This window comes from Uloborus diversus, chromosome 4, assembly GCF_026930045.1.
Source record: "Uloborus diversus isolate 005 chromosome 4, Udiv.v.3.1, whole genome shotgun sequence".
NCBI classification, from domain to species: Eukaryota; Metazoa; Arthropoda; class Arachnida; order Araneae; family Uloboridae; genus Uloborus; species Uloborus diversus.
The window spans coordinates 62,202,141-62,215,951 of record NC_072734.1 but is presented as its reverse complement, the minus strand read 5'-3'; the positions used below and the strand labels follow the sequence as shown (position 1 = coordinate 62,215,951).

Below are 13,811 nucleotides of genomic sequence, written 5' to 3'. Positions count from 1 at the left end.
TGATGAAAAAACTTTGGATCTCTTGACATGGAATAACCCAGTAGTTTTACTGTTTTCAATAAGCTTTTAATCAAACAAAACTTTCATTAAATTTTTTTTTATCTTTCCGTTTAACTCAAGTACTCCTTGCTCTGATTATTTATATTTTTTAAAAACTTCTATCTGTGTTTTCTTAACAAGCTTTTTATTTTCTGTTTTAGGTTTGAAATCTTCTTTGGTATTTTAAAGGTTCTTCCAACTGTATATTCGGCTTTTCATAAGACTATGATTTAATCATAAAAAAGAAAGTAGTTTAATATAGCTTATCAATATCAACCTCACTTGAATCTCCCTGACTGATTCAGTCTCATCTGCTTCAGCAAGAATTTTTATGTCACTTTTGCTCACTATGTTGCTGAAATCTAGGGCAAAAAAATCAGAAACAAAATGTTCAAATTTTAATTGAAAGTGAAGAAAAATTATAAGGGAAATAATATATAATAATAAATAACTTTTAATTAAGAATAAAAACATGAAAAATATTGCGTGATTAACCCTTTCTATGCTATTTTCTTTTACTCAACACCAGTTATTTACAGGGCTGTCCAAAAGAACATAACACATTAACATAAAGATATTAAGATCAACTTCCATTTTTGAGTGTTGCAATCAAAAAAGAAATAATGTACTCATTTTATTTCATACTTTTTAGTGCAAACCAAGCTCATAGAAATAGACTATAGAATTAAAAAAAACATTTTTTACATTTTATTTTAAAGTTTTTATGTTCTGAAATTTGAGGCAAGACTTTTTGAAATTTAAAACATATTACTTGTTACCTATCCTTCTTTCAAAAAAAAACATGGTATTAACTTCTGCTTTAATATAAATGTATTTGCGAGGAGAATAGCTTATATTTAATATTTGTCTTTTTTTTTAATATTGCTGATTGTATGCTGGAATTTAAAAGCACTTTCTGAACAAGTATAGTGAAAAAAAAAAAAAAAGTATCTAAAAATGCCCACAATTCTTGCTTAAGTTCAGTCTTAAAATTAATTTGTTAAATTTATCAACAATTCATTTATTCATTGTTTCTTTTTCGGCAAGAATTAAGAAGCGGAATTACTTTAACTTCATAATTACTATTATTTTTCATTGCTTTGGCAACAATTAAAAAATGGAAGCAAAACACGGGGATTATGACAGTAGAAAGTAAACTGAAAAATAGTCTCTAAAACCAAATGGTGATGGAACGATAGGAATGTGAAGAAAATTCCTGGAGCAAAGCATTTGCAAAGATTATTATGATGGATTAATAACTACATGACAAAAGAGAAGCTTTGACTAACTTTACATAATTCATACACAATTACATACTAGTAGAAGAACCATTCACAGCAGTGGCATTGCAAGAAGAAATTCAGAGAAGCATAGTTAAATTTTGGAGGGTAATATCACATTTGAAGAATTTAAATCTGGGTGTCTTGATCAAAGGGAAAGTTTTTTTTTTTCAGTTTTAAAATGAAAACTAACTAGGTATTTTTTATTGAAAGTAATGTTTTAAAAAGCACAAAACTTGCAAATTAATGTATACACAAGTTTTTAGGTTAAGTCAAAATCGCTTTCTAATGCAGAAGATATCAGCTTATGTATGAGGAAACTCCTGACAAAAGCAAAGTTTTTACCCGTAATCTCAAATTTTCTACATTGAAAATCGGTTCCTTACAGTCCTGCATGCAATAATTTGCAATTTTTGTACTTCATTAACATTGTTTATATTTACATAATTTTAGAACAAAGGCATTTTTAATTGCATTTTATGTTATGAAAATCTTTTATTAATGTAAGTCATGTAATTTTTTTAGCTTTAACTTTCATGTGACAGTTCACCAAAATTCATAATTGTAATGTAAGCCGACATTTTTAACACCTCTACAGGTATATTTACCAATTGTTACTCTAGAACAATTTTGCTACTAACATTCTTTCATATTGACCTTTTTTCAAAATTTTACACTGCAGTTTCTTGGTCAGTCAGTCCTTTTCTGAAAAGATCTATTTAGAGAATTTTATCTCCAAACCAGGGGAGTCAGCCACCATACTCTGTGCTGTTAGTGCAATTGTAAGAGGCTAGGAAACGGTAGGATAAATACATCCAGTTGAATCCTCTAGATACATAATTCACCATGACATGTTTTTAACACAAGTGTGAGCAGGACTTTTTCTAACAGACCTGACTGACAAGAAGCTTTTTCATCTCTTTTCAAAATTATGGATTTATTCCTCAAGAGCCATTAAAATAATATTAGTGATTTTATTATATTCTTTTCAAAAAAAGAAAATGAAAAGAAATGTTATTTACTGGAATTCATTTTCATAATGTAAATGTTAAGCAATAGTAAGCATGTGATACAGAAACTCTTTAGAAATTAAAATAATGGAACTTCAGCAAGTTGACATTCGCCTAAGTCGACATGTTTCGCATTCTCTTAAAGTGTCCAGTCATTGCGGCTCCACTGTATATGCATCATCTCTTTTCCATGCCATCTTCCATTTATTCATCATTAGATTTTTTTTTTTTTTTTTGAGGAATTATCACCATTACGATTTTAACAGCTTTTGTACAGTTCATAATTAACAAAATTTCACTTTAAAAAATGTCAAGCTTTTAAATGCCTTGACCCCCCCCCCCCCCAGTTATACATTTAAACACAATCATTTCATTAACTGCTGTTCATGGAATCAATAGAAGAGAGCTTACAGATATAGTATTGTCCATATCTGGGATATTTCAATTCACAGGCCAAGAGCTCTATGTTTTCTTTCGTGGGCCGAAGGAAAACTATACATTTAAGATGCTTCATGGGCTCGGAGCGGACCACATCCAGCATCTCGAACAGGAAGACTTCCTTTTGAAGAATCTCAGACTGAGCAAACGCCATACTTACAATGCTAATCTAAAATAAAGAAATAAAAGATAAATACATCATCTAAGCTGAACACAAAATATAGTAAGAATGTATTATTCAGGTCCTAATGCAGGTCATAGGTATAGGGAATTAGTAATATAAATAACGTATATTTTACTTTAAATTTAAAGCAATTATGAAATTTATAGCAACTTCACTAACCCTACTCGAGCAACATTTAAATAAACAAATGTCAAACCAATAAATCTCTTTTGGAACGATTCGTCAGAACAATAAAAAAAAATAAATAAATAAACAGAATTATTCCACTGATACATTCTTAATTTATCGTTTGCCAAATTTAACTTTCTTTTTTAAATCTTATTTTCCAACTAATGTATTGGAGATAAATCCTTCTATTTTACGGGATGCATTCATTCCCAGTGCTTGAGAAATAATGCTAGGAGAGTGATTTTTTTAAGGACAGGAGTATGTGAGATTTTCCACACAATTTGCCTGTTACGTAGGCCCAGGATTATATTTAAGGTAAATAATGCTATTTTTCTCACTTAACCTCTTAATTCAACCACACACTATGAATAGAGTTAAAAATTTTTCGTTTATTTAAAACAGAAATATTGTCTAGGAGAATGACAGCGAAACGTTACATACCCTATTCTTGAACTTCAAAATGTTAATGAGAACAGCAGACAAATCATATTAACAAAATACCCAAGGAATCCAACAAAATGGTGATAATAAACAGTTTTATAGTACAACAGATTAAAAATTCCTTTAAAAAAAATCGATATTAGTTGAACTCATTCTTAGGACAAGAGAATGACATGAAAACCTGGGGACAAAGTTGAAAATTAATTTATTTAAAGAATGCTACTTTACATTTTTAAGTATGCTTAATTTTGTAATACAAATTAATTTGTGGAATGTTGGTGGGCCATTCCACTGTCACGTGAGGGACAAAAATACGCTAAAATTTCATTAACATTTCATCATATTTCTTAATATTTTAATGCAATAGGGGTAAGCAATTTTTAAAATCTTTACATTTGATACAAAGATACCCATGACACAATTATATTTTTATTAAACAATTTTGCTATTTATAATAAAATTTACATGCGTCACGTGCAGGATATCCGAAGTCAACCTCTGGTAACTTGCTTATCAATAAGCTAATATTTTTGCTCTATTAATACAGCCAAGAAGAAACAAATTGCAGATTTTGAAAGCTATGGTTCCAACGAAAAGGAAACATATCTCATTAGTTTAGAAATAATTATTTAAGCTATTGAAAAAAAATATGTTTTTGCCCATTCAATTGAAAATGGTCATTTTGTCTCTGCACGTGGGCGGTTCCTATATTTCATATAAAAGACAATTTTTGAAGAAAGTTTTTGCTTGACCAGTAAAAACGTGGAACCCGAGATATCTCGGAAACTGAAGCAGTGGCCCAAACCGTGGAACCCGAGCTCCTAGACTAGGGGCAGAGGGCTTCACTGCAGAGCTCGCAGTGTTCGTTCCCCTCTTCAGAATTCGCCGGTTCAGGTTGAAAAGGGTTTAGTGTCAAAAGGGTGGATCACTTGGGAGTGTCACCCCTTCAGCGGTATTCTATGATCTGAAAAGGAAAGAAATGCATTTTCTGGGAACGACAGTGGCTTTTTATCTTACGATATTTCGCTTCTTTTCGTACTTCTGAAAAATTTACAATTATCTATATCTATTTTGAGATCATATGTCTTAATATTTTAATATTATTTAAGTTTATAGTTTCAACATACAGCAATAACTAAATAGATTGCTTTGACTAATTTGTTCCCTAAAAATATTTTGCCTACTACAAAAAAAAAAAGACATTTTATTTTCAAAATATAAGAAAAAAAAGTAGAGCCTACAAGTTTTATCATTCTAATAGAACTTACGTTCGGTTTTTTAAATAGAATATCATGAAGAGAAAAACAAGTAAAAAATAAGATGAAAGAAAAACCAAATCAATTAGATGCGAAAAGGATCGCTTACAGGGGAAAAAAAAAATGCTGTAGAATATGAATATGGAAACAAAAAATCGTCGAAATAAGAAATATATCTAGAAACAAAGTTTGGGTTCTACAAAAGTACAGTATCGTAATCACGTTATTTTTTACCATATTATTCTTGTCATTCGGAGTCTAAATCTTTCCATTATCATCGAGTAAACTAGATAATACAATGACAATATAGCCTTTGCCGGTAAAAAGAGTCCGTGTTTCTGCTTCAAAATCCGATAAAAGATGTTCATCAAAAAGTTACCTTATCAAGTAACTAATACTAGTTGCTGTTAATACTAATATGGTCGTTAAGAAAAATAGTTGCATTTTGACGTTTCTGTTGATTACGTTTATATGATAAAGTTATCCGCTGGTATTTCTTGGCCAATGTACTTATTCTTTGTAATTTCTCAAGTTCTGGGCGAAATTCTAATGTTTTCTGAGCTTCAAAGTCAATTAAGGATAGATGAAAGCGATAAACCAGAACTCGATTAAGTCATAGTAAAGTCCTAGACCCGGAGGGCCAGAACCTTCCTAATCTACACAACACACAATCGTTCCAATCATCATTCCAAAATTTTAAGCAGTTCTTGTAATTTGGTATGTATTATAAGAACCTATAAATACACATTTACGTTTATACTCATTTTTGTTTCTTTGATTTTCACTTAATTTGTGTTCCTACCTCTAAATTCAATTAGAGAATCTATGGCAAAAGTTGTAAAGATATCCGGTATGAATGCAACAAAAAGTGCTCCGTACAATTCTGAAATGTAATTTAATTTTTGCTTCAATATAGTTCATTATACAAATGTGTAATTAAAACCACAAATGACTGAAAAATACGGGAAAACGAAAAAAAAATTGTCTGCTATTTTCTTAGTCATTTTATTAAACTTCGACGCAACAAGGAATTGGACTAATGAACTTAACGTCAGTGGCGCACACAAGGGAGGTGTCCAGGGGGTCCGGACCCCTCCCATAGGTCTTGCTTTTTTACCGATTGATTATGATTCTATGTATTTTGTACGTAGAATAATTTCAAACAAAGGTAACAATACTTTCAGTTGTTATAAGTAAAATAATAAAATCCTCATGTCAAAAGATTTTTTAAAATGTTGTGCTCTTTTTCTATAACGAATTGCTTGTAAGATGCAGAATGGTGATTATAAATGAATGCACCGCAATAACCATGTTTTTAGTTTTGTATTTACAGACAATATTATATAATTACAATAAAATGAGAGTCTATAAAATTGAATAAATTTTTTTAATAATAAGAAAAGTAAAAGCATAAATTATTTTGCTCTCCTGGTTATTTTTTTAAGTATATTTCATTAAACAATGCTAATTCAATTTCAATAGTTTATTCTTTACCGTTTTTCATTCCCGGGAATCGATAAAATCAAGCCAATATATTTGACGGCATATTGGGATATGATAGGAGAATAAGGCTTTATGATCTTGGACCCTCCCCTTACAAAATTCCTGTGTGCGCCACTGCTTAACGTGTATAATAAATATAATAAAAGGCAATGAACCATAAAGTGGTCCTACTTGGCGCCTTTACCTTATTAGTTTTTGCATTTCAAGGTCATATTTTACATAAGCTCTAAACATGAAACCAATAATATCCTTGTTGCATTTTGTTCTCCATTTATCTTCCGTCACATAAAATATTATTTTGAAAATAAATGAGAGCCATAAACTTCGAGGGGACCTACGCTTGGGCCTAGGTGTCTAGGGCTTGAGTTAAATATTTGTGAACGAAATACAGATATTTTTAGTGGAAAAATAATTTTTAGTGTCCCTGGTTTCACAGGTAAAGATGACGTCAGCCTCTCTGTTTTCTTTCACCAGTGTGCCAAAATTTGAAGGGTAACAAATGAGTAGCTTAAGTTCTAAAAAAATCAATTAATTTTCTATCGCACTAAAGCAAGATACATATAAGCAGAGACCGACGAAAATCATAAAACCTTAGGAGCCAGGCAAAATATTTAGGTGCCCGACATTTTCTCTTAGATTTTACAGGAAAGTTCAGTGCAATCTAGTTTCTTGTTGAGATGCATATGGTCGACAAGAAATTTGTTTTATTTCACTCTAACGACCTGGCACCCGGATTAGTCAGACCCTGTGCATAAGTAACAAACTAACAAACTATTTTGTTACTTCACTATTCAGTGTGAGTGTGGGGGAGGGGAATCATGAATCCGCCTAGTTTCTGCAAAAGTCACTGTAGGGTACTGTAACGCACAGGGCCTGATCATTGAATAAGCAATCTCGGATGTGTCCTAGGGCTCTCCCTTGAGGGCACAAATGGCAAAAATTGTAACGATTGACTACTGTGGGCCCTGAAAAAGGGGATTGGCCTAAGGGCTTCTCAATATATTAATCGGGCCCTCGCAGCATACACATGTATATTATACGCATAGGTACAAAGTGAATCGGTGCCAGAACGCGGTTTTTACATTGATTGTCTGGGAAATCATTTCGTTTCCAACACAATATATGTTGAATTCAGTTTTTTATTTATTTTCATATTCACACACTAAGCTTTTTTTTTTTCTTTAAATTACTTTACGGATCACTCTCAACCGACCAATAGTTCTCGCAAAATTTCCTTATGAGAACCAAAGACGAAAACCATTTTGTAAAAGAAATAATATTTACGCGTGACTCTCGCTGACCTTCGTCTTTGCAGCATACAGTACGGTAGATTCTGGTACTGTTGTTTATACAGGGGATATCAGGAATTCACAAGGGAGGGGTTGAAGTTTTGTTATCGTTATCCGTATCGTCAGGAAAACGTCCCTACGTCTCTTTATAATATCTTTCTGTTTTTAATGATGGCAAAGAGGGGCAGGGGGAGTAAGGCCAGGGACACGTCCCCACCCCTCCTCCCACAACACAGGTGAATTTATCTGTATGATTTTATTTGGTAAAGACTGAACTATGTTCACAACTTTATAACTTAGTTTATTTGCGAAGTAACTTCATGAAGTGCATACATGATTTAGATTTTATTGAGGAACCTCATAATAAATTTTTCCTTTCCTTCTCCACGAAAACTTATTCGCATTTTACTAATGGGTTTTGTAAAAGTTGATGCATGTAATACATATTTGTGTAGCATCATTTAAAATATGTAATTTTCATTCACATGTGTCAAAAGTTTAACGTTATGCGTGAACTTTCGAAAAAATCTCTAGTTAAAAAAATAGTTGATTTTCAAAATTCACTACTATGGAGCAACTCTGGTGCAATCAAGCATGTAAATTGTAAAGCAGCTGGCATTAGCAAGAAGCCTTTCTATATTGGAAGCAAACGCCTTTGAGTGGAAATTGATTCCCCACTGAATACAGGTGGGGTCAAATCTTTCATTGTCCACCCATAAACACGTGCGCTTGGACTTGATTTTCAACATTTCGTACCCTATCCTAACATAGTAAGCATTCGTCCTTCAACAGTAGTTCTAGAGGTCAAATACTGGTTCCTCTATTTGCTTTGTTGAAAATCGTGGATATCCGTGGCTACGCTCTAATTGTTCAAGCAAAGAAAAGGCATTCAATGAAATTCAACTACATACGTATATATTCATCCATGTTTTTTCAATTATCACATACTAGGTGCAGTCTAGAATAAAAACTCTGCACAAGTAAATAATGAACAATTAAACAAGAGAGCGAGAGAGAGAGATTAATGAGTTTAAAAAAAAAGAAAGATAGAAAATTCAATAAATAAATAAATTAATTAATTAAGTTGATAATGTATGCAAGTAATAATAATATTCTACTTATAACTCAGAGATAGTACAAAAATTATGGTACGCAATACGACAGTAATTATAACGATAGTTAATTTTTGCCTTGTATGATGTTGAAAAAAGAAATGTGCTGAAACATTTACGGCGTGTCACATATCACATACAGATTCTACTAAAATTATATTGTTGCAAAAAATATATTCGCACAATCTTTTTGAATTGAAAACGACACCAGGTTAACTAGCAAATCTTTTTATTTTCTCTCCATCAGCAAAAAAAAAAAAAAAAAAAAGGCATATATTTCAAAACCTTAATACATTTTTATCAAGCTTTGCCCCGAAAACCATGTTATTTATCGAAGTAATGCGTTTCAATTGGATGCTATGGTTCCTTAGAGGAATATTTTTAAAGTAAAGTACACCTCAACGACAGGTTTTCTGTTATTGAAACTGCATAATAATACATAGATAAATATCAGATAATAAACTAAACAGTAGTAAAAAACGGAAAACAAGGCGAAGTTAAAAAAAAAAAAAAAAAACGCTGAAAATGTAATAAATTTAAATGGCTTCCTATGCCTTCAAAATTTTAAAGAAAATTCTTTCGTATTCGAAAGGAAATGAGTTAGCGCTTTTAATAATGTAAATTAAAATTTACTTAGTAAGCTGAGTAAAATCTATCAAGAAATCGTTCAATAAAATAACTTCAATAATATTAAGATCAACGACAAAAATGATAACTTCGATGTAATTTATGCACAAGGCACAAGTACCAAAAAAAAAAAAAAAGGTTTTCAGATGTGTCTCTGGAAGTTAATTAGGACTCACTTTATCGATGTAAAAAGTTGTGATCTTTGGTACATAAGAAATCCGTCACAACGTGATCACAATGCTTACAATTTCATTCTAATTTTGCATTTGTCAGGTTTGTTTATGAGTTTTTTACGTGCCGAAGATCATAACTTTTTGCAGCGAAAAGAGCTCTCTTGTTTCCCAAAACACATATTTTACTATTTGCGTGTTTATAACGTTCGTTTTGTTATTTATTTCAAAATTAGGCTTTTGATTTTGTCTGTATTAATTTTGTCCTAACTTTAAAAAAAAGAAAGAAAAAGAAACATTTCGGTTTTACAGAAGCAGTCTGCTTTCATACCTTATTTTTAAAATAAAAGACAACTCGAACTATTTGCTATTGGAGAGGGGGGGGGGGGGGTTACGAAGCTCGTCACTTTGACTGTTAAACATAACTCAAGTGAGATATTTTTTGCTCTTAGAATATGTTTGATTTGCGTGTCGAAGGGGAGTGCGTCAGTTATTCACCGAAATATGATAAACATAAAATAACTATATACATGGGAACTCTAATGATATTTTTTAGGAAGTTAAAAATTCTCAATGTATCAAATAGAACTCCAATTTTTGCCGCAGATTAAATTCAAGTATGAACACAAGTACATCTGAGGAGAAAAGATATTTGAGCATTTGAAAAATTCCGATATTGCAATTTTGTCTCCAAATTTGCTGAATCAAACAAAATTGGCCGAATAAGGATTTTCTGGGCGGTTGCTGTGACCTACCATCGCGGTACCATTGACTATATATACGCAATAAAAAATGTATAAATGTGTTATATTCTAAACCCTCTTCAAAAATAAATAAATAAATAAACAACGAAGTTAAATTTTGTTTGCATTAACTAGAAAAAAAAATCATGTATTTGCATATTTTTGACTTAAGAATTTTACTTAAAACTTGAAAGAACATGTATCCGAATTTGGCTGTACTTTTGAACAGAGGGATCAATTTTTCCGCTCTTTATCTCAATTCATTTTAATGATGAACTTAGTTTATCCATTACAACAATTATATTTCAGACTACGGTTTTGCTTTTTTTTTTTTTGACTTTTTACATTTTTTTCTGGAAGTATAACGCAGTAATATGCTTAGTTCATCACTAGAATAATTTATTTCAGAATACAATTTTTTTTCTGCATTTTTACTTTTTTTTTCTTGGAGTAGAACGCAGTAATGTGCAAGAAGGCAATCGAAACACCCTTTCGGGAAAATGGCCTAAATAATTGAATAAAATAACAAGATTTATAAAGTACTTTACGAAACATTTAATTTATTAAAAGAAAAGTGAGAATCAAAAGTATTTTATTTGTTTCAAGGAATTTAATGTAATGAAACTATAGTTTGTAATTTTAAATAATTTTAATGAAATAATAAAGCATATTTGAAGGAAATAAGAGCACTTCAAAAAAAAAAGAAGAGAAGTGAAAATGTAAAGTGTAAATGAATCCCAAAACTAGCACATTCTGGAAGCAAAGAAAGTGTTTCTCTTTGAAAAGATAACGTTCAGTGGTCATCAAAGGTGATCGTTACCACGCCTTCTCGTTAGTGCGTATTCAAAAGAGCATTCTGCCGGACAACCGCGAATTCCTTTATGTACCGACGGGGGGAAAAGAAAGAGCAATGCAGGAAAAACAACTTTTCTTCAACTTTTCTCTCCCCGCTATGCGATGCATTTTAGACGGAGACCCACCACGTTTGACTGGTTAAGAAGTCACACATGCTTTTGCGATTTCTTAAGCAACAAAATTTTGTTCATCATCCTTTTAAGTTATTTTTTATGAAATACTATATGAAGCGTCACGTGCGGGACAAAATTAGCGTTTTCCGTGGAATGGCCCCGATACAAAATTTTTAAATAACTAGAGTCCATTTGAAAAACGGATGGGGACAAGCCAAAAGTGCGACTTTCTGGTTATTAAAAAAAATTGTATAAAAAACCAAATGAGTTATTGTTTTGATAAGAGTAGAATAACATCAGATAAGTTATTTCTAACTATTAAAAAAATGAAAACACAATCTCAGTTAAACAGTTTTTTTGTTAGGCAACTGGGACATAATATTGTTCGGATTTTGGAGAATCACCCTTAGGTACATATGCACGTACAGATGTGCCGAAAAACTTGTGAACTTTACATTGGGTAATGGGCAGTTCTCAAAAGGTGGGAACAAAAAAGTTAACTTTGAGCAATTTCAAAAATTTTCGAATTTGATATCAATTTTGCTTTTATTCTATAGTATGCATATCTAGAACACAATATATGAACATTAGGGTGTCCCAAGATATAATGGCGAAAAAAAAATTTGTGAAATCGAATACGCATACCCTCCAAATTTTTTCCATTTCAGCTCAGAAACATGAGAAAAAAGTTTTATTGCAATAAAATAATGGGAACCCGTGCCGACTTGAGGTCAAAGTTGGATCTGAAATCCTATACGGTGACTACAGTGGAAAGATTGCTAACTGTATGTCTTTACTACACGCAAAATCAATTTATTTAAAGCATATATATACAACAATATCAGACTACAAGAAACATTACTGTACATATTTTTATTTCAATGTTTGCCTTTTGCAGTCAGGATAGAGCTTTCGGTTCTCTTGAACGCAACGTAATACAAATTCTTTTTGTTCCTCATCAGCTATTAGAAAACCATGAAAGTCCTGCATCATTTTTACCGTTCTTTCAGCTGCATCGTTTACTGCTCTAAATAAGCATTGAGACAGTCTTTTTCATATCAAGGAATGAAATATTATTGACCATACCATAAATGCTGGATGAATTTTTGTAGAGCAGCTTTAGAGATGATTGGGTCCACATTTTCGTACTTTTTTCAAAAAGTACATTTTTTTTTTTGGGTGCTTTGACTGTTGAAATGCATTGAAGCCATGGTTTCACGTAATATTGTCACTAAAAACAAGCAGACATCAACCAATGCTTCATTTTCCTTTCACATCTAATTTTAGTTATGAACTAAACAGTAATAGTTTTAGGGAGTAAATCTCTTGAGCCATCCATTGAGCTTGGTGCATGACTCCCGGTGGTCTTATTTTAAATTCATTTTCTGTATCTTAACCTAAAAATATAATAGGCAGTTCTATCAACTCTTGATAGTCATCTCTGACCTTAATATTAGTAAGTTCAGCATGGTAAAAGTCAAGTAAATTTTCCAAGTTAGGGTACAGTTTGGAACAACTCCGCAGATCCTCCATAGCACTGTATTTTAGTGAGATAGATCAGTTCATATATATGATGGCGGCAAGCAAAGAAAAGCGTTTCTCTATCAATTTTTTGCTCAAGAATATCGCAAGAACTACTTAAAGGACCTGTTTTGGAAGCTGTAGTATCACAACAGAGAGTTTTAACTTTGTCTTCCAGATTCGAATCTAAAACTGCATTTCAAACAGACTTTGTTTGTTCTTTTCCTGTAGAATTATCCAGTTTAGACTCAACAATGAGTTGTTCGTCACATCATATGAAATAACTATAGATAAGCGATCTTCTTTTGGTTTTTGAGCACCCTAAGTAGGCAACAGTTTCATATCCCAAGGTAAATTCACTACATATGGTACCTCGTACTGAAAACCAATTTTTATTCTTTTCTCGTGCTCCTTCCGCTTTTCGGTTCGAATTCTTTGAATTGAAGATTTACCTATGGGAAATTCATCAATGTTACACTCAATTACGTCAATAGTAGCTTCAAGACTAAACATCTGAACACCTGTCCAATGAAGCAACTGACTTTGGAGTAATAAAATCGCTTCTCATTACATATTAACTTGTTCCAGGTTCTGATAATACTTGTTCTAGGTTCTGGAATACTTGTTCTAGGTTCTGGAATACTTGTTCCAGGTTCTGATATACTTGCTCCAGGTTCTAATATACTTGTTCCAGCTACTGATTTATGTTTCAGGGAAATCTTCTAAATTAATATTTTCACTAGAGCTCAAAGCGGAATCTTAGTGTACAGGTTCATACAATTCCGAGGATGTTGAAGTGGAATCGTTTTTAATGCGCCTGTTTTCTTCTTTGACAGCTCAAAGTCGAGTCCTTTCCTCTTTGTCGGCCAGTTTTTTATCCGCTCCACCTAAAGTGACCACGTCGACCGAGTTCTCTTTGAAGTTGTAAGAAAATCTCATCTTCCTCTATTTTGATTAACCGAAGTGCATCAGCATGTGCAATACTGAATAAATTGTTTAAATTACTCTCAAATTCTTGTTGGCACTGCCTGAATACTTCTTGCAGTTTTTTTTTTTTTTTTG

General features: G+C 32.0%; 1 protein-coding gene across 2 annotated transcripts in view; it reads right to left on the bottom strand.

The window, feature by feature from the left end:
- Window positions 1-13,811, bottom strand: part of LOC129221410 (vacuolar protein sorting-associated protein 45-like) — a 262,766-nt gene that overhangs the window by 55,428 nt on the left and 193,527 nt on the right. For both annotated transcript variants that reach the window (XM_054855891.1, XM_054855892.1), the window contains exons 2-3: window positions 2,741-2,936; window positions 322-401 (exon numbers count right to left, since the gene is read on the bottom strand). In XM_054855891.1, coding sequence (XP_054711866.1) covers window positions 322-401; window positions 2,741-2,936 — 276 coding nt within the window. The remainder of the gene's footprint in view (window positions 1-321; window positions 402-2,740; window positions 2,937-13,811) is intronic.